At 44.0% G+C, this 20,787-nt stretch overlaps 1 protein-coding gene across 1 annotated transcript in view; it reads right to left on the bottom strand.

The window, feature by feature from the left end:
* Positions 1–9,253: 9,253 nt before the first annotated feature.
* The window catches only part of LOC144784202 (vomeronasal type-2 receptor 26-like), a 392,249-nt gene continuing 380,715 nt past the window's right edge, over positions 9,254–20,787 (bottom strand). The window contains exon 6 of the mRNA XM_078662860.1: positions 9,254–10,686. Coding sequence (XP_078518986.1) covers positions 9,779–10,686 — 908 coding nt within the window. The 3' untranslated portion in view covers positions 9,254–9,778. The remainder of the gene's footprint in view (positions 10,687–20,787) is intronic.

The raw sequence follows: 20,787 nt of genomic DNA, 5'->3' as shown, positions 1-20,787 counted from the left end.
ATCTAGGGATTTCTGGTCCTTCCAACCTAAAACGGATGGACCAACTCTAGCCACATACAACTTTCCGATTGCTTTCCTTTCTTTAAAACGGAAAATTAGTGTTCTAAAACCTAAAAAATCAATATCATTCCCAGTATAGCTTTCAGCGGAAACATCATTGGTTTCTAACCAAGGGCCTATTTTGTCCACAAACTGATCCCTCCAAACATCTTGTGAAACAATTGTGTAAGGGGATCCGGAATCTGCAGCCACCTGGATGACAATACCTCCTACTGATATTAGACACAACGGTTTAGATGAGGAAGAACCTGTAATGTTTACTACCACATCTTTTCTTTTTATCAGATTAACATGTGAATCATTCTCTGAGGAAGATGAATTGTTATCACTATCTTCTTGAACACAAGCTATTTTGCTTTTGGGTTTTTGTTTAGATTTGCGATTACAAACCCTTGAAAAGTGTCCAATTAAACCACACTCTAAACACTTAGCCGCTTTGGCTGGACATCTCTCATACGTGGCGGAATGCGCATAACTACCACACCTGTAACATATTACATTGCTAAAGGTTTTCTGTTCCTTGTTTTCATACTTTTTTTTGTCAAAACGATTCGGTTTTTTCCTTTCGAATTTTTTCTGACTGGTATAAAAATTGTTTTTCTCCACAATCTTACCAACCACTTCTTCCTTTTTATCTTGTGACAAAGTAACTTTAGCACACCTTTCTGATAGTTCAGCTTTTTTCACTAAAGCAATAATATCTTTCAAGCAATTATCACCCTCCACCCACAATTTCTCTTGCAATGTTCTATTTTTAGAGTACATAACAATCTGATCTCTAATCAGATCGTCATGCAACTGCGCAAATTTGCATTTTGCAGCTAACTTTTTCAAACTAGAAACATACTCTTCAATGGACTCATGTTTTTGCTGCTTCCTATGGAAAAAAGAATGTCTGGTGACAGCAATACATACTACAGGAGAAAAATGGTCATCAAGATCTACAATGGCTGCTTTAAACACATCCAAATCTCCATCTGCATTTTGATGTTTGTGCATTTCATTAAAAATACGAAGTCCTTCAGGACCTAAAGAGTACAATAACATTCTTTTTTTTCTTTCAGGAGTAAAGACCCCATTGACGTCTTCTAAGTTCGCTATATAGTTCAAAAAGTACTCCTTCCAGTCTAACCATGACACGACTGGTTCTCCTGGAATTGATAAAAATTCTTTAGGAGAATTAATTTGTAGGTAAGGTATATGGGTGTCTCTGTTTAAGTTGGTATCTCCTGTTGGATTTGACCTCGAAGGTGTAGCTTCAACAGACATGTTGGAAAAAATAATGTCATAGAATACTGCAAATATTTGTAGGTTGCAGGAAAAATAAAGTGGTCTTTTATTGATTTTGAAAGAGAACGAAAAGAATGGACTTCAAGTATAAGCTTCACGCTGCATGCACTTTACAGCTAAAAACAGGAAAAATAAGCTTCTTGAAACACAAATGCGCAATTAAATTGTTGAGGAAAGCGCTTGAAAGATCAATTGAAATAAAGTCATAAATACCCACACGAAGATCGGAGAAAATGTTCCTCGTTTCAGTGGTCGCGTTGTCCTAGCAACCACAAGATGGCGGTGGAGAGCGTGATGACGCTTGTGACGTGGAGGAAAGCACGTAGATGCGCGCTGAAGCACTGAGTGTGTGCGCGTGTAGAGCTCAATTGTTCACGGAGACGCTGCTGCGTGCGTGAGAGCGAGGAGCTGTGAAGCCGGTAAGCGTTAATCCTTTTGAAAAATGCAAAACGCTAATGAACCGAATCACACGCTAGATCCAGTAAAAGTAGCACACATTTCCCAAAAACGATGAGGTTTTCACCAAAACACACCGTGGTTCTTCTCCCTCGTGTCTTTTAGGTGCTTTCCCCTTCAGAACAGTTAGAAGTAGAAGTACACGCGAGAGGTTCACTGACGGGAAACGCTGGAGCCACAACGTTGTGATAATCCCCACACGAAAAAAAAAAGAGAAAAGGAACATAAAAATATAAATGTTCCCTTGAGTTACTCACGATTGTAGTTGAGTAGTAAAACGAAGGTGAACGTTAAAAGAGAAGAAATCGCTGTGGAGGTTGAAATCACAAGTTGTGCCCATCTCGTTGCCAATTCTGTTGTGACATCTTCATAAAGGGGACGAACTCCTTGAAATGGTATTCAGGTATTTATTCGAGATGAACTTCAGGAGAAGCAAAGTGCATGCAGTAACACAAACAGGAACAGCATAAATGAGATCATAGCATTCCTATTCAGTACAGAGCAATGCAGTAGATTCCATTACACATAATAATTCTAACAGCTCTTAAAGTAACATGCAATCACCACACAGGCCCAAACAGAATCCCTAATGCACTATACAAAGGTGACTTAACTTCTAGGGACTATTATTTTGCACAGTTTTTAATGAGCTGCATTGTACCAGCTGAAATCTAGATTCTTGGAAACGCAACAACTTCAGATCTATCTACAAGAGACCCAACCTTACCAACATATATAATAATAAAAGTAATAATCCATATTGTATCGAACACAAATTTCAGGCTTATTGCCTTAATCTGTGTTTTTTTTTAGTTCCTCAAGGACGCTTATGGTCAAAATTGAAAGAAGAGGGCATTCTGAGAAGCCTAAAGTGGACAATTATAGAACTACATACTGGAACCTAGGCGCAAGACAAAATTGGAAACTGCAGCTGAGTTACAAACACAAGGGGCATATTATCAAGGAACGGCGTTAACATTATTGTCGCTTTAGCGGCAGGAAACTGCCGCTAAAGCGGCAATAAGGGGCTTGATAATATGCCCTTGTGAATTCCCATAAACGCCCATGTTCTGGTGTTAACATGGGCTTCCATTGGAATTCTCCATGGCATATTATCGAGCCCATTATCGCCGTTTTAGCGGCGGTTTCCTGCCGCTAAATCAGCAATAATTTTAACGCCGTCCCTTGATAATATGCCCCAAAATTGATAAGAAGAACGGCCTTAAGTAGGGAAGCTTCTTGGCTCCAAGTCTGTTTCACCTATATCTTGCAGGTCTTATAGGCACCTTCCCACAGGACAACATCCACCCGCCAATTTTGGCTCAAGAGAAACTAGGATGCCTCCAATATGCGGACGATATTGTCCTATTGAGTCAAACTCCAATAGGTCTGTGTTGGACCTGGCCCTTTTTGGCAGGTTCACCCCGAAATTTTTGCTTTTTCCTAGCCTGTTTCTGTGACCTGGTGTTCGTGATTTTAGGCCTCTGCGCACTTTTTCACTGTGGTGCAGTGTAAAGTGCGTGAGCTCTTTGTGTGGTGAGAGTGACCTGCCCTCCCATAGGAATGAATGGGGAATATGTATGCCCATGGTAGTTCCTGATGTGTGAGGAGTGCAGGGTCGAGTTTGGTATGTGAGAACTCGTGAGATTGAATGCTGCGCGATGGTATATGCGGCATGATTGTGTCTAGTGTAGAAGTGCCACTTTTAGAAGTTGGCATATTTGTGTAATTTGTGTCTGGCGTGTGATTGGCTGGTGAGCCTGGCCCAGGAGTGCCCGGGCCTGCTTGTGGATTGACTGTCCGGTTTGAGGGTGACAGGGGTTGCAGAGCCCCCAGGAGGTTGTCTGAGTCAGCCCGTGGATGAAAGGCTGCATCTGCTGCCAGGGAAGTGGGAGGAAATAGCACCTGGGAGTGAATAGGGCTGTGCCTGCCTGACCACAATGCTGGCTCCACCTCCCGCTGGGCGACTGTCACCTCTGTCCCTGATACTGAAAGGAAGAAGGAAGCCAGGAAAGCCCCCGTGCTCCAGCAACACCCAGAACTGGTTTAGACCGGGCTCAGGGCCCACTTGCACAAAGACTTCAAAGAACTTCAAAGACTTTTAGGGGTATAAGAGAAGGACCCCTGACTACGGAAAATTAGATTCTACAATCAAGAGGAACCTCTGCTGGAAGAAGCACCGCTGAAGAACTGAAGGAAGATTGCCTTGCTGTGTGCTCTAAGGGCTGACCTGTTCTGCTGACCAACTGAAGCTGAGGAGGAGAGGGACTTTGCTGTGTGCTGTGACCCTACCTGCTTGACCTAAGAAAGACTTTGCTGTGTGCTGTGTCCTTGAATCTCCAAGGGCCTGAGAAGAGCTGGCCTCCTTTTTTGCAACCCAGGGACAGAAAGGTTGTCAAGGACTACAAGACTCTGCTGTGTCCCCTGAAGCTGCTGTGGGCTGAAGAGATCGTAAGCTGCTGTGTGCTGTGGAAATCGGGGGCTGCTCGACTAAGAGCTGCTGCTTGCCCCGTGTAGCGCGCTGGCTGCTCTCTAATCTGATTGAGAGTGCTGCGCTGACTGCTGCCGCCGTGTTACGAGGTCGTCGTGTTCATCGACACGTGTTTGGTGGTGGCCGAAGGGTTGTGAGCTTCCCCAGTGCGGGGCGTGTTGATTCGCCTGCCTGCAGTTCATCGCCGCGGCCCGGGGGCCCTGAAATTGATCAAAAGCGGCTGTCCCCGCTCCGAGGTCGCAGAGTAGAGAAAACGAAGGGGCCGCGACCTGATTGGTCGTTCTTCGCCAGGAGCCGCGCTCTGATTGGCCACTGCTGTGGGCCTGCCCCGAGATCCGCGCTCCGATTCGCTGAGTCGCTCCGCAGAAGCTGTGACGTCAGAAGGGCTTGTCCCGGGAGCCGTGCTATCATTGGCTGACTCCCGGGTACCTGTGGAGGCTCGCCGGTGGCGCCTCGCTGCGAGTGGCCATCAGCTCAAGGAGTCTATACGTCACGAGGGGCTCGCCTGAAGGGCCGTGCACCGATTGGACCGTGGGAAGGAGCCCCGTCAGAGCCCGTGAGTAGACCCGACCTCCCCGAGGGATCCGTGAGTAGACCCGACCTCGCCGAGGGATCCGTGGGTGTGGGCCTCGCCTTCGAGCAGCCGTCCCAGCCCGCAAAGTGCATCCTGGCTCCCCGCTGCTCGTGGAATCATCCGAGCGGGCGGAGAGCTGCCGGGACCTCACGTGACCGCGGGAAAGCTTTACTGAGATGGGGAAGCGATCCCTCTGATAACACGGGACCGGCGCCCCAGAACAGCGCTAGAGTTAGCATAGAACTGACTTTGGCAGAACAGCCTCCAGCCATATTTGTTTTAGGAGCCTGCGAGGCTCAAGGGCATGTGTGTATTTCTAGAGCCCGTGGCTCCAACGTTGGACACACTTGTTTAGAGGGGGCCAGAGCCTGAGAGCTCCAACGTTTGGGGGCACTTGTTTATTGTCATGAGGGGCTAGTGAGAGATTGGGGTGCAGACTTTGCTCCTAAGGGTCAGTGAGGACCCTGTCGCAGTTTTAATTCACAGCTGTCCAGCAATTAGTGAGCAGCTGCACTGTTTAGGTCTTGTGATTGTTTCCAGGTGCCCAGCAAGTAGTGGGCACCTGCAACGTTTAGGTTTGCGCCGGTGGCGCACCCCTGACTGGCGCTGCATGGCAGCGCGCCCTGACATTCTGGACACAAGGCTCTTTAGTCCCTTTATTAGATGGGGGCTGGTATGGGATTTTTATTTAGGCGCAATGTGAATATCTATGTGATGGTAATTGCCTAATGTGAGTTTTGTGCAATGTGATGTGGTGCTAGGAAATGTAATGCATTTAAAATGATCACGCACCTTGATCTTACACCTCTGAATGTTTTTAGGCATCATGTGTTTTTGCGCTATGGAGTTATGTTCTGGCACCGCTGAATGTTTTTTATGCATCATGTGTCTTCCTTGATTTTACACCTCTGAATGTGTTGGTTGATGCATCATGTGTTTTTCCTTCCCTACACCTCTGAATGTTTGATGCATCATGTGTAATGTGTTCTTGCTGATACCCCTAAATGTATTTTATTCTTAGGTGGTTGTTCCTTCCAGTAGAGGTGGTCCTAGTGAGGTCCTGGTCCCCTGCGTGACATTCTCCTAAGGTGGTTAGGGTTGCGTAGGTGGTACTTACCTGTTACCAGTAGTTACTGGTTGTGATTTATAACTGTTATTTTGTGCTACAGTGATTTTATATCCTTTTATTCTAATTTCTGACAGTATTTCTATTAGTGTTGATTCTGACAGTGGCCCATGTGGCCCTGTCTTGTAAATAATCCCTGGTGAATATTGCCTGTGCCAATTGGCACAATGTACATGTGTGATTTCTATCTGATGTGATTTTGACAATACAGAAGTTATTTTTATATAATCTTGTGTGGTGTTCCTTTTGTGGTGTGCCTAGGATGTTGTTGCTGTTGTGTGCTGGTGCAAATGCTTTATACATTGCCTCCGAGTTTAGCCTTACTGCTCGTGCCAAGCTACCAAGGGGGTGAGCAGGGGTTATCTTGGCGTGTGACTCCCTTGCCCTGACTAGAATGGCGGTTTCTGCCTGGCGTTGGCGTCAGCCTTAGCCTACCAGAAATAGCCAGTTCTAACAGTCTGCAACACAGTATGAATGCCCTAAAAAGGTAAATGGATGAGCAAGAGCTAGAGCTTAACTTGAATAAAACTAAAGTGGTTTGTCTGGTTCATTCCAAATTTAATTCATACTCTTGGTTTTTGGAGGGGAAAAAGGTCGAGGTAGCGACCACATATAAATACCTAGGATTTACCGTGGAACATCACATGACTTTTAAACATCATCTAGCTGCTATTCAGGCCAAAGAACAGTCGTGAATGTGCGGGTTAAAATTATTAAAGAAGAAACTGAGCTATCCGTTATTCAGGCATTTGCTCACAGTAATGCTCTCTGAGTTAACGCCAATGGTGACCTATGACACGGAATCAATAAGATCCAAACTACAGTATAGAAAACCTTGTTTCACATCCCAAAATCAGCATCACCAGCCCAGGTACACCTAGAGTTTGGCTTGAAAAACCAAGCATTTCATTGCAGGAGTATTTATATCAATCAATGCTTATGGCTGCATGTCTCCGAGAGCGGCTCCACCAACAACTTATGCTGGCTGGAAATTGAGGAGCAACAGCACAGCAACTTAAAAGGCTCCTGGGGATACCACCGAAACCAGGCCATTAAAGCTTTGTATATGCATAAGCTTGGTACCCATGGGAACATCTGCATTTTGTTGAGCAATAAATGCTTCATCTCGAATCTTGCTTCATTTATCAGATAAAAATGCTCTTGCGCAAAGATGGCACGCCTGGGCAGTGATCAACTCACACAGCAGCTTGGGGCCTCAGGAGTATCTCTCAGAGCACTTTTCTCGTGCCCTGAAGCATCAGTTCATGTTATTTCATTTTGGCTTCATGGAGACAAAAGATCTCATCTCTGCTTGGAAAGATCAGTCGCAAAATTGAAAATATCAACTCTGCGGATACAAGCAAGAGTCGCTAGTACATATCTTTTGTGTGTGCCCGGTGCCCCTGGCTCAAAGGAAAACTCACCTGAAACTAATATTCATCAACTTGAAAATTCGTTCTTGCAGGCAAGCGGTAATCACTTGGTTAAGTGGCACTTCAATTCCCCCAGCCTGCAAAAGGGGAAACATTCTGAAGCCAATCTTCACAGAAAGTGAACAAGCAATCTGCTGCTAGGGGGCAAATAAGACAGTAAGGTTGGTTCATATTTAAGACCATTGAACTCTTGAAGACACTTGCACTTTATTTGAGATTTGATCAGCTCACTTACTCAATATTGGATTGCTAGACTCTAGGGGGCAAATTTACAAGCCCCTTGCGCCACTTTTGCATCACTTTTCGCATGGGAAAAGTGACGCAAAAGTGGTGCAATGGGACTTGTAAATCTGCCCTTAGGTTTGCACAAGGCACCTGCACTTTAACTCGTGAAGAGAGCAAGGACAGGCACAAAATATCTGCTGCTGGGGAGGGGGAGAATTAGCAAGGTAAGACGACTGGTTAGTCCGCTGGTTTACTTAATGCCGCTGGTTTACAGGTGCAATAACAATGGACTTGCACCTACATTCACATGTCTTTATTCACAACTGTATTTTACTTGCAGGATAAATGGCATATCACTGAGTTTCACTGTATATAGCAGAAATGCTTACCAGAGGTCAGAGTAAAAGGTTTTTAGGGTAGTTATTATTGTATTTTAAACAAATGTATTAGACATGGTTTTTATTGATATGCAATGGTTTTAACTAAGTATGCAAACAAACTTCACTTTGACATACATCATGGCTGCTTTAGAATTCAAGATAGTATTTATGTCTAGTTTGCACCTAGTTTTGACAAGCACAGGAAAGTACAGTTTTGCAAACTGCAGTGTTTTTGATTTAGCACACAAATATAACGGTAGGCACAGACTTAAATAATTTGAAATCATCTCTCCCAGCAGTAAAGCTTTGATTGCAAAAATACTAAGCTGATAAAGTATTCCCTAAGGGATCACATATTTTAGTCAGTAATAGTTGATGTTTACAATATAAAACTGTGTGTAAATGATGAACTGTGAACATATCCCAGTACAACATGACCTCTATTTGCTTGTTCTTCGTTGGGCTCTTGTGCACTTTTTAGCACATGGCTGAGTGCAGAATATTGGCTGCAAAACTATCAAGTCAGGATGGGGTCTGAAGCTGTATTGTCAAGGCAAGTACATTGGTGAATTTAGGATCATATTTACTAAGATCTCACACAGCTCAGCGCGTCACCTTGCTGTGCTGCACTGCGTGATAGGGAAAGGGAAAAAATGCACCGCACTTAACACTATTTGGTGCATTCCTGTCATTTCCCAGCACTGGTGCACAATGTGCTGCCTGGTTCCAATGCAGGCCCCCTTGCACCGTGGTGCGAGGGTGCCTGCGTTGTAAGCTGGATTCTATTTGTGCAGGAAGGCACAACTTTCTACACAGAAACAATCCCCCAAGGTAATTTCCCTTTTCTATGTGTGCTGCAGAATGGAGCACAGATAGAAAGAGGGAGTAAAGAGTAGAAATACAGATATTTCCCCTCATTATGCCTCATATGGGAGAGCATAGCATTCTAACGCATTCCCAGGTCTTCCAGTAATGATAAATATGGGAATACTTCAGAATCAATAGGTGGATGCGTGGGACCACCCACACTCCTCCCATGGAGTGCCTTCCCAGGGCAGAGTAACACAAAGTAGCGATTTGCACACCGTTGTGTTTTTCTGGATTTATCAAGCCACCCAAGGCTGCGCAAGGTGGCCCTGCGTGACTTGATTAATCAGAGATTTTGCATCGCCGTTAAGCCGCCTTGCATGGCGCAAGGGCGCTGCAAAACCTACTTGAATAAGCCCCTTTATATTTTTACCTCCACAACGATGTGCCTTGATGATATAGATGTTGTCAAGGAATATATCTCTTTACAATTAATGCGCATCAACGCATTCCATTACAACACGGTTGTAACAACGACTGCGTTCTTACAACGCGAACCATTACATCAATTGTCGTTACAACGACTTGCTGTAGGGGGCGCGCTGGACTTAGGAATGATATAATTTACTATTCCTACTCCAGTTTGTGCAACAGCAGGGAAGGTGTTGGATTGTGAATCCAACATCAGCGCGCCCCCTACAGCAAGTCATTGAAACAACTTGTGATGTAATGGTTCGCGTTGCAATGGAATGCGTTGTAGCACATTCGATGTAAACAATGTTTTCCATTGTCAAGATACATAGATGTGAAGTTAAGAATAGTAAGTGTAAACACACAGTTACATACACCTACCTCGAAGATACAGTGCTATCCCATTTTCTGTACTTGGTAATGTTGCAGGTCAATAATTTGCCACTCATTATTGTGCTATAAGTCTCAGGTGTTTACTAGTTTTCCCATTAGATAGTCCTTGGTGTTCAGCTCAGGCTTAAGGAGGATGATGTAGACTTTAGGGATGAAGATACAGCCTAGCAGTCCAGAGCTTGAAGTAAGGATGGCGAAGATCTCCACGGCCACCATGTACCTGCCCTTGGTGCTCAGGTACGCTGGGATGAAGGAGACCCAGACGCTGCAGAACACCAGCATGCTGAAGGTGATAAACTGGGCCTCGTTGAAAGTAGCCGGTAACTTTCTAGCTATTGAAGCAACAACAAAGCTAAGAAGAGCCAAGAATCCCACATAACCAACCACAGCAAAGAACGCAGCGACAGAACCTTCGTTACACTGTAAGATCATCTTCCCGGTGTCTGATTTGGTGTCAGTGTCTGGAAATGGAGCAGAGAGAAGGAGCCACACAGTGCAGATCACCACCTCCCCCAGTGAGCAGCCAAGCATCACAAAGATGGACAATCGAGGGCCCACCCACTTTCTGAGCTTGCTGCCCGGCTTTGTGGCATTGAAGGCAATGATAACTGTGAGAGTTTTTGCTAAAACTGAAGAAAGAGCAATAGTGAAAATTATCCCAAAGGTAGTTTGACGGAGGAGACAGGAAGTCTTGGACGGGCGTCCGATAAACAAAAAACAGCAGAGGAAGCACAGCATGAGGGAGAGGAGGAGGATGTAGCTGAGATCCCGGTTATTGGCTCTAACCAGAGGTGTGTTGCTGTATTTAATAAAGATTCCTAGCACTCCAGCAGTGAGGAGGGAGAACAAACTTGTAATTAAGGTTAAGGCAAATCCCAGCAGATCCTCATAGGACAGGAACTCTACCACCCGTGGAATGCAGGAATCTCTCTTCTGATTGGACCACTGGTCTTCAGGGCATCTTAGGCAGTTTGGCATATCTGCAATGAAAGAACATTGTTCAGTATTACAGAAGATGCTTTCAAGTAGGGAAAGATGAGACAGATGAATGGAATGTGACACAGTGAATTTATTATGACCTATCATGTGGCCTGTATGCGGGTGTACTGTCTGCGGAATATACACACTGGGCCTTGCAACTCATTAACAAAATTACATTGACCAAGCATCTCCATAGAGGCTGCCAGGAGGATAGACAGAGGAACATCTAGCAGCTGTGGTCACTCTCCAACCCTTGAGCGTGTTATAAAACTCTTCACAAATCTAGGAGTAGAACCAGAATATTTGTGAAGTTACTGGCTGTAGGATGTGTGTACACTATTCCTGACTGCATAAAAGTATTCATGAATGTAGAATGGTCTGTAATGGGGCATGCACACAGGCAACAAGAAGGTTCTCCTTTTCACGGAGGAATGTCTTCAAGCAATAAAAGAATACCCAGATTTGAATGTTTATAATAGGAGTTTACATCTGTCATTAGAGGAGGGATCATGTAGCTGCACCTGTAAGGTCAATCCTGCCCCTGCTTGGGTATAGTCTCCATATTGTGTTTTCACTGGTGCTGTTGGTTTGGAAATGCTGCCCCTTCTACTACATTATGTGACTATCACAATTCAATCTAATCTCCTGATCTTACATAAGACTCAGAAACATCAAGGCCCCTCCTCTGCAGCATACATACAATCTTGAACTGACTCCTCTCCCTGTTCTTCAACCCCAATACCTCAATGCACAGCTCTCTTTATTCCTCTAAATAACTTTTCCGCTATAAACAGTCATACCCTTAAATAGATAAATATCTTACTATAAACCATACAAGTCTAATATGTTTGGACACTGCAGAAGTGAGCACAGGCACGCTTTGTGTTGTTGCCAATGTGTTACATTTTCTCAAACACAAGTAAACTTTATAAACCTTAGCAGCAGTGTCATTTCATTAGGCCTCTACCGATAAGTAGTAGGCCCAACACACATAACTGGGCACACATTAGATTTCATATTCACAAACTCTCCTAACCTATAGGTCGAATCCCCCGCGCCTAAGTTCTGGACAGACCATTTCTCTATCAATTTTCATCTCCATGTTGGAGAATCCCTGGACCTCACCACTCTGTCACCTGGTAAGGTCGGAACTTGGAGAGAGTTGTCTCTTCAGTCCTTTACTTCACATTTTACTCCTTCCCTCCCTACCACTCATGGAGATATTAATCATGCTATGAAGGATTTTGAGGAAGCATTTACCCAGGTAATAGATATCATCACACCTCGAAAATCAGAAATCCATCTCTCCCTGGTTCCCATAGTCTCTAAAGGCAGAAAAAGCAGTCTGGATCTAAACATATTAATGAATAATATTAAGTGGTACTCCCCTAGTAGAGTGCTTCGCTCTAGTATCGTTAGAAATCTGATGGGTCCCTTCCACAAGCTTGTTTCTTGTGAGGCGGAAGCTTCATTGGTGGCACAACCTTACATTGGAACACTGTTCCCTTTAATATCAAATCCGCATTGACTCATGAATTTCAGGAAATCCTTAAAGATATGGCTTTACGGCAACTAATCAGGGCCCCTCAGTGTTAGAAGCTAGCACCAAGAAGCCTCCAATATACATGAGCGCTTTACAAAACTTCAATTCTAGCACTGCACCACTCATGTTTTCCTCCATTTTGCAGGTGATAAGTATCACAGCTGTTGAATGTCATTCCCAGTGGTATTAGATTTAGCACCACCAGTACCAACTACTGATCCAAAGTGCTGTCTTGGATGACACATGGGCTCTCATCATGAGTGGTATGGTCATTTCTTTATGGCTAATCTCTGCTACCGTGGTTTTATTGCAATAATTCTCACTGTACGAAAGTGGAGACTTATGTAGTGAGGTAGGTTAAGCTGGACTATGTAACACCTTCACGTTGCCCCAAATAGATTATTTGGATTCACACTAATAAATCCCTATCTCAGTCCTGGTAGTGTGGCACAGAGCATTCAGGCTTCAGCAGAGAAACATGTGAAAACTGACAACAATTTATGAAAATAAAAAATATTTTATTTGTTTGTAGACACCAAAATGAAGACATTCAGATGAGTATAACCGGAGCTATGAAATTTTAAAAGAGAAATCAATCAGTGCATTTAACTGCTGCAAAACAATAATGTTGCAGTCTATGGGGAAACACACTAGTGACACTCGGTCACTTGCAGGTCGAGTCCAGCTGAAACGACTGGGGAGCAGGGTGATGGGGGTCCCAGGACCAGGCTTGGACAGTCAGACTGTTGTGATAAACAAAACGGTCCATGCCCAGTCTCCATTTTAGTTTTGCTGTTTCTCCAATTCTTCTTGAGACGTCTGCAGGTGTCTCTGGATTCTTGGAATTTAGTGGTGAACCAGGGGGCTTCCTGGGTTGCTGTCTGTCGAGGTTGTGGAGGGGGCCAGCATGTCTGTGCAGTTGGTGATCCATCTGTGAAGTTCTTTGGCTGAGGAGTTGGTGTCGGTCGAGGTCGGGGGGCATCGCAGTTGAGGGTGGATTTGAGGTGCTCCTCTGTGACATTGCTCCAGTTCCTTTGTGGTGGCGGGTGGTGCTTTGGGTGTGGTGAGATTTTCAACGTGGAAGTGAAAGCAATATTGGTCTGTCCAGATGGGTTGCGTGGTGTAGCTGAATTGGACATTGTTGCCTCCTGCAAAGACGAGTTTGAGGTTGTGTCCTGCCTTGAGGGTAGGGGCGGTGAAAGCAAAGTTGCTGCACTGCATTGCTGAACTGCACCATATTTTCGAAGACATATTTTATTAACATGTTATTATATGGAGTGCAATCACATTCACGGGCAATATCTTGCAACACATACTCTTATTTCAATAAGCCCAGCTGAGATCACTGATAGCAATATGGTGTACATCAAGGAGTGACTTAAGATAGGATAAAAGGTCGGCTCACATTCAGGAAAATTGAATCATAGTGCTAACCCACAAAGACAAGCTACAAATATGAGTCCTAGAGTATAATAGGCACTAACCTGGGGGAAGCAGGGGGGAATTAAGAACAAATAAACCAAAAAGCAAATGGGAAATATTCGGAACCATTGGGCTTATTTACAAGCCCCCTGTGCCGGCGGAGTGTAATTTTTGGTGGTGCTCCGGTGGCGTAGATGACAAACTCATATCTAGGAGGCCATGCAAAGCCACTATGTGTGACTTTGAATGAGCTCATAAATATGTAGTAAGGCAAGATAACACAAATGACTGCGTTTCTTTACTCTGCGCTCGGGAGACGTTCCATAGGCTTTATGGTTTGTTTTCCTACGCAACAGCGATAGATTTTGATGCTGCCCTAGATTTTAAAAAACATGAAACCTGGGAAAAAGCAAAATCCTTACGCCTTCCGAGGTGAGGCATAACAAGGAAAAATGTCTTTATTTCTACAAGTTATTTCCACATTCTGCAGCACACGTAGAAAGAGAAAAATGCCTCTCAGGTTGTTTCTGTACCCTTTCCTGCACAAAAAGAATACTGCTGACAATACTGGCACACTTGCACCATGGAGCAAGGGCGACTGCATGCACCATACTAAATAAATACGGTGTAATCCTGCCTTTTCACTTTAGCATGAGGCAGCGCAGCAAGGTGACTTGCTTCACTCCCCTACACCAAATCCCCTTAAATGAGGGCCCAGTCATCCGCTGGTGGGTTCATGCCACACTAATATATATGATGGATCATTGCAGTATGGGGGGGGTAGAGTGCAGAGGGTGCCAGGAGTTGAGTGCGGCGAGTTTTCTTCATGGTCATCAAAAGTGGCACAAGTGGCTAACGACCAAATTGGCAGAGATTGGTGCCTCAACTCCCATAAGAGGATTCTTCTACTGGAGCAGAGAGTAGGTGGCCATCATTAGCTACAAAAGGGTAGTCATTCAGTATCATATCCCAAGCCCGCGTGTGGTCTGTATTACATCAAACATTCTGTACTTCCAGCTTCATTAAAATTCTCTCACATTCAGACCCTTTGGGCAATTCTTGTCTCCACTCCTGTATGGAGGGACTGTTAGGGGAATCACAGAACATGGATATCCGTCTGCGAGCGAGGACGTGAAATAAGATTGCAAATTTTAAGGTGATGATTTGGAATGGGGTGTGGGGAGCAATCTCAGTAAAGAGACAGTCTTAGTCCTATTGAGATTCTGGCTTGTGGCAACTTTGATGCGGCATATCACTGCTTCCCAATAAGGTGCGAGGGTCAAGCAGTGCCGCACATACAATAAAAGTCTTCACCACCTAGCTGGCTTCTAAGGCGAACCGCTTGGGCCCCTGGGAAAATCCTGTTGATGCACGTTGGGGTTAAGTACACCCTATGGAGATAGCAACATTGATTCAGTTTAAAGTATGCAATGCAGGACGTGTGATGAGTGTTACCCAGAACATTAGACCAGTCCTTGTCTGCCCATGTCCATGGCTCATTGGTCTTGAAGGTGAACATGGTCACTCTTGGTTTGGGAGAGTCAGGACCAATAAAGGAGCATAATAGCTCATACCCAGCCAGATGTGGTAAAAATAGTTTTGGGGCAATGAGGGGAGGAGGGGGAGGGGGGGTTCAAGTCCATCCCCAACCCCATGGCCAACAAATAGTGGCCACCACTGCACATAGAGAAAAAAAGTAATGTCAGGGAAAGGAAAACATGTCCATTAGTAAAGGGAAGCTCTGCAATTGCTTGTTCGAAAACTAGTGCTCCATAATCATCGTGCCCCTCTGCAACTAATCTAGTCCATCCTCCTGTATGAGGGAGATGAAGTAGGGCTGTTAGTGGAAAGTAGAGGATCTTTGTCCCAGTGCATTGTAGAGCCCAGATCCATTCAAACTAGAGAGTATATAATAAGAGACCCTCAGACCCCATGCTGTGCTTGCAGTGTGAGTAACGGGGCCGCAATGGTGTATCGAGTGGGCACAAATGGCGATCCTCCGCTGTTTCATCACAACATCCATACCGCCATTAAGCCGCCCAATTGAGTTGCCCTGCAGAGTTATAGAGCTCCATATCCCGTACTGCGAGTCCGCCTTCTTCTGTGGGGAAGATCAGTTTGTTCAGGACTGTATGATGGTACTCTGTTCCTCAAAGGAGTAGGACTGGCAGACTATCCATCTCATTAAAGAGGGGCATTGGACGGCAAATCGGAAGGGCAGCAAATTAATAAAGGAAAAATGTAACCTTTTAGTGAAACAAACATGGCAAGAAAAAATGTCCAAATCACTGCAGACCGACTCAGAGCCCCCCCCCGGCCCCAACTACCACGCCAATAATTACTTTATTTGAGGGAGTGTCATAACCCAATCACCCTCCCTTCCCCCGAAGCTATGCACCTGCAAATTGGTTATCTGTGCTCTGAGCATGCATGGTTCTGTACTGTGCCGCAGAAATGGAGATTTGTGCTCTGACTATGCAAAGTGCTGTCCTGCAGAAACTGAAATCTGAGTGTGCACAATACTCTACAGTGGCAGGAAAATGGGGACTATGTACAGGTAAATGGGAGTAGTTAGGGAGGGACAATGAGGGATTTAGGAACAGGTAAGGAAGTGTTTACGAAGGGACTATCTAATACATTCATGGTCCGGTCAGGTGAGCCCTTACCCGATGAATGTGAACACTTTTTCCATGGAAACCTCTGGGGTTCCTTATCAATATTTGTGATGCCAAATTTTCAATAAACAAAATTGCAAGCCATTTCCTTTCAATGCTACATAAATAGATTTTTACTTCAATTTGTTCAATCTAACGGACATTATTTGAACTTCCAGTTATATGTAATCCATAGATTTTTCAACCAAATGCATTTCGGGTCACTCCACGGACCATTCCTCAGGGGACGAAAAATAAAATAATGCAAGATGCTAATCAGTCTATCTTTCTTAATAAACAAAAGTTATACATGTATTCAATGTAATCCTGACAAACGATAATGGAGATTATAATTACTAGCATAAAACTAAGAGTGGTTGAATTTTGTGGATCTGCAATCCGCAAATTCGCGTGAAATCTGCAAACAAAACCGTGAGTTTGCGAAAAAATTAGCGAACTCGCGGATTTGCCCAAAAAAGACTGTTTCCTGGTGTGTGGGGCCAAACGGGCGAGGCTTCTATGCATGTTCACATGCCTCTCGTATATAAAGGGTCAGAGAGCGAGCAGGGCATCATATGAGGAGAAAGAAGTCTCCTGGTCACAGGAACTACACAGGGATCGCTCTCCAGAAACTCATGGATGCAAAGACCTCCCTGAAGTATTACAGCTAATTTTCGATGGCAGGGATGGGGATAAAGCACACTTGCCCAGCCTCGACCGTGCTCACTAATGTTTTGGGCTGATTAAAACGTTACAGAATTTGCGGTTCAACTCGGGCACCTACTTATCTGTGATTGCTTCTTGTTGACGTTTAATTGTTGTGACAGAAGCCTCGTGCCAGAATGAATTCTGCCCTGCATATTTATCCACAAAGATGCCACCGTTTTGTGCAATACCTCTACTCAACTGGAGTACTTCTAGTGGCTAATCAGTAAGTGCTATCTTGTTGGGTAAATGTATAGTGCTTTTCCTACACTGCAGCTGCGTAAAGGGCCAGAAGATTTGCCTCCAGTGACCGTGTGTGCCTTTAACTTTGGTCCCTTGAGTTAGCTGGCCCCAAAAAAAAATAGTAATCCTCCTGCGAGCGAACTTGCGAATTTTTCAGCAATATTGCAAGATTCGCGGATTGCGAAATTGCCGAAAATCCGCAGGTTTTGCGAGCGCAACGAATTTTTGGCCCATACTTACATATAACATGTAATAGTACAAAAAAGGTACTCAATGTAAATAAAGTGACAATAGAGAAATCAATGCGCGGTGCTGCATCTCATGTATTTCATGATGTAAAACTTGATCACATATTTAATGCCCATGTTCTTGGAAAGTGCTCACGTCCCAAAATTATTAAAAACCAATACCTTATGCTATGTTTGACTGATAAACGCTATAACTCGCATTTCAACCAAAGTTACAAGTGAACGCAGTCCTATCTAAGCTAAAAAAGTGCCCCAAAAGCATTCATGGTTCCAAACAACGCTCATTTAGTTTATCAGCTTTGATGGATACCCGTCTTTTAAGAATAGCAAAAAGATGCATATAGCCATGTTCATTTATGTGAACCGGTTCCAACCGGATATACACTCGCTTTCAACTCGAGGTTAAGAGTGAACGCAGTCAGACAGAATCGCCAAACTTTCCAAAGGTTCGCTTACGCGCAAACTTACTTTCTGCATCGGAGTGCTTAACCCAGGGTCTGGTACGGAATCAAACCGCTCGAGAGTTCTCCGTGACTGAACTACGCGCTACGTGATATGCGGGAGTCACGTGTTATTTTACTGTGATTTATTTAAAGGGACTACTCACTTTGTTAAATGCTTAACACAATAAAGAAAAACAAAAACAAAAAGAGAACAACTAATCCCCTTCATACAGAGTTCTGAGGCATGACATATGATCACATACAGAGACCCTCATTTGTTATGTGAGCCAGAAACGATAACATGATATATAACGGACATCTCACCACCATTGATTCTGTAATACTACAGTCTTTCAGTTCTGTGTATACATGATTAAATGTTCATCGATGAATGCTCATACCACAATTTAAAACCTGATGGAAGGAAAACACAATATTAAAGAAAACACAATATTAAAGAAAACATGCTAATTCAATACGGTCTTTCAACCCAAACGGATGTGTAGAATTAAGTCTCTTGATCGCATAAAATTCAGATCTTAACAGCTGTTTGTGTGGATCAATATCTGGACACATTTTTAAGGAGTCTAATATGGTGAATCTCAGCTGCGACACATTGTGTCCTGTTTCCAGCCAATGCATGGCTACTGATGATTTTTCATTTTTCAATCTTATGCAGCTTTTATGTTCTGTTTTTCTTGTTTTAATCTTTCTTTCTGTGATTTCTACCTAGATTTTTCCACACTGGCACTTTTTAGCATATACAACATTTGTAGTATTGCATGTACTCGTATGTTTTAAACTAATCTTATAGCCCTTTGAAGGGTGCGTCAATTCATTGCCTTTAATGACATTGTTGCAATGCGTACAATTACCATAAGTTTGCATGCCTTTAAATTTAGTTGATCCACATTTAGCATTTTTTTAGATAGTAACTCCTTTAAATTTTGTGAACATTGAAATGCAAATATCATTTTGTTCTTAGAAATACACTTTAAATCAGATTCAGACTCTATCAAATGCCAATGCTTTTTATCAACTGATTCACTGATAAGAGCTTCCAGAAATCCTCTATCCTTAAATCTGTCAGCGTAGGTTTTTATTGATTCCATGGCTTCTTCTTGTGTGCTCGTGATCCTTTTAAGTCTTAAGAAAGTAAGAGAACGGCAAATGTTTCTTCAATGCCTGCTGATGAAAACTTTTAAAGTTGAGACAATTATTTCGATCAGTAGGTCTCATATACACGTTGGTTTTGATGCCGCTACTTCCGATTTATACTAGGGCATCTAAAAACGCAATACTTCTTTTATCGATAGTGTAGGTAAATTTGATATGTTGATGACATTCATTTAAACATTGGATATACTCAACTAATGCATTCTCCTCACCTTTCCAAATTATGAAAATATCATCAATATATCTTTTGAACATCACGAGGTTGTTAATCCATGTTGTTACCTGTAAGATATGGTCATACTCAAATTTGAGTGGGAATTGAGGAGCACTCAAAAAAATTATAACCACAATGTAATATGAATTTAATCCAAAGGTGATACTCTACAGATTTGTGTTTGGCTGGCACAAACTGGGGCTATACTCATAAGGGAAAGCAGGAAAACCTGCTTGTAGAGTGCACTGTTCCTACAGGGTAAAGAAACCCTTTCCCAATGCTACAACAACATATTACTAGTAATCAGTACTATACACAAATGTTCACATACACATTTAGGGGGTCATTATGATGGCGGATTTTCCGCATACTCCGGGCCGGCGGAAGCCACCGCCGGCCCGGAGTATGCGGGAAATCCGCCGAGGAGGCCTGAAAGACCCACCGCCAAATCAGGATGGCTGGTGGGTCTCACAATGTGTCCGCCGCTTTTCTGCCGCGGTCGGAAGGCGACCACGGCGGAAAAGCACTAACATGGCTGGTGGTGTCTATCAGACACCGCCAGCCATATTAGGATGTAGGGAAAGTAATGCTTTTCCGCGGCGGCTTTTCCGCCGTGGAAAAGCATACGGACAATCACTTTGGGGGCCCGTTGCGGGCCCCCTGGGTGAAGGTTGCGTGGGGGGTGCACATGGGGGGTACCTATGGTACCCCCCTGCCTTTGCGTGCACGAAGCGGCAGGCACCGCGCGGTGCCTGCCGCTTTGTGCATGCAAATGCACAGCTTTAGTTTTTTACATTGCGGCGGGTGCTGCTTCAAGCAGCACCCGCCGCAATGTAAAACATACAGGATGTGACCGCCAGGGTGGCGGTCACATCCTAATTGCCATGGAGGGACCGCCGCTGCCCATGCGGACGGTCCCTCCTACTCAGGGGTGGCGGACGGACGCAAGTCCGTCCGCCATCCTAATCGGCCCATTAGTGTTTTATTCTAGCATATCTGTATGACATGTCTATATTCTTTCAAAATATCTTTTTGTACAAGCAATAAATGAAAATTGGTCTTTTCACAGTTCATAAGTTGAAGACCATATGTTTTGCTGACTCGTCCCTTGGTCGGATGTGGAAACAGGATTATTAATCACTCATAAAACTTTTGATGCAATTTTCACACGACATGGTGCCCAATGCATTTCGGGACCAGGAGGTACCCTTCATCAGGGGAAAATCCTAAAATATATACAAACAGTCGATCAATGTCAGGTTAAGGTGCAGAATAATATCACAGAAGTTAACAATCAAATGGTAGTTCACTGACACTACAGGGGGAACAGAAAGGTAACCCAGTTCATAAATTCATGCAATAATGCATCTATATATAGTGGTACATAGGATGGAACACGAGGTAAATGCGGAAAACATATCATTCATCAGTACATGTGATGATACCATATTA

The sequence above is a fragment of the Lissotriton helveticus genome, chromosome 10, assembly GCF_964261635.1.
Source record: "Lissotriton helveticus chromosome 10, aLisHel1.1, whole genome shotgun sequence".
NCBI classification, from domain to species: domain Eukaryota; kingdom Metazoa; phylum Chordata; class Amphibia; order Caudata; family Salamandridae; genus Lissotriton; species Lissotriton helveticus.
The sequence above is the reverse complement of the archived record's forward strand: the minus strand, read 5'-3'. Positions and strand labels throughout refer to the sequence as shown.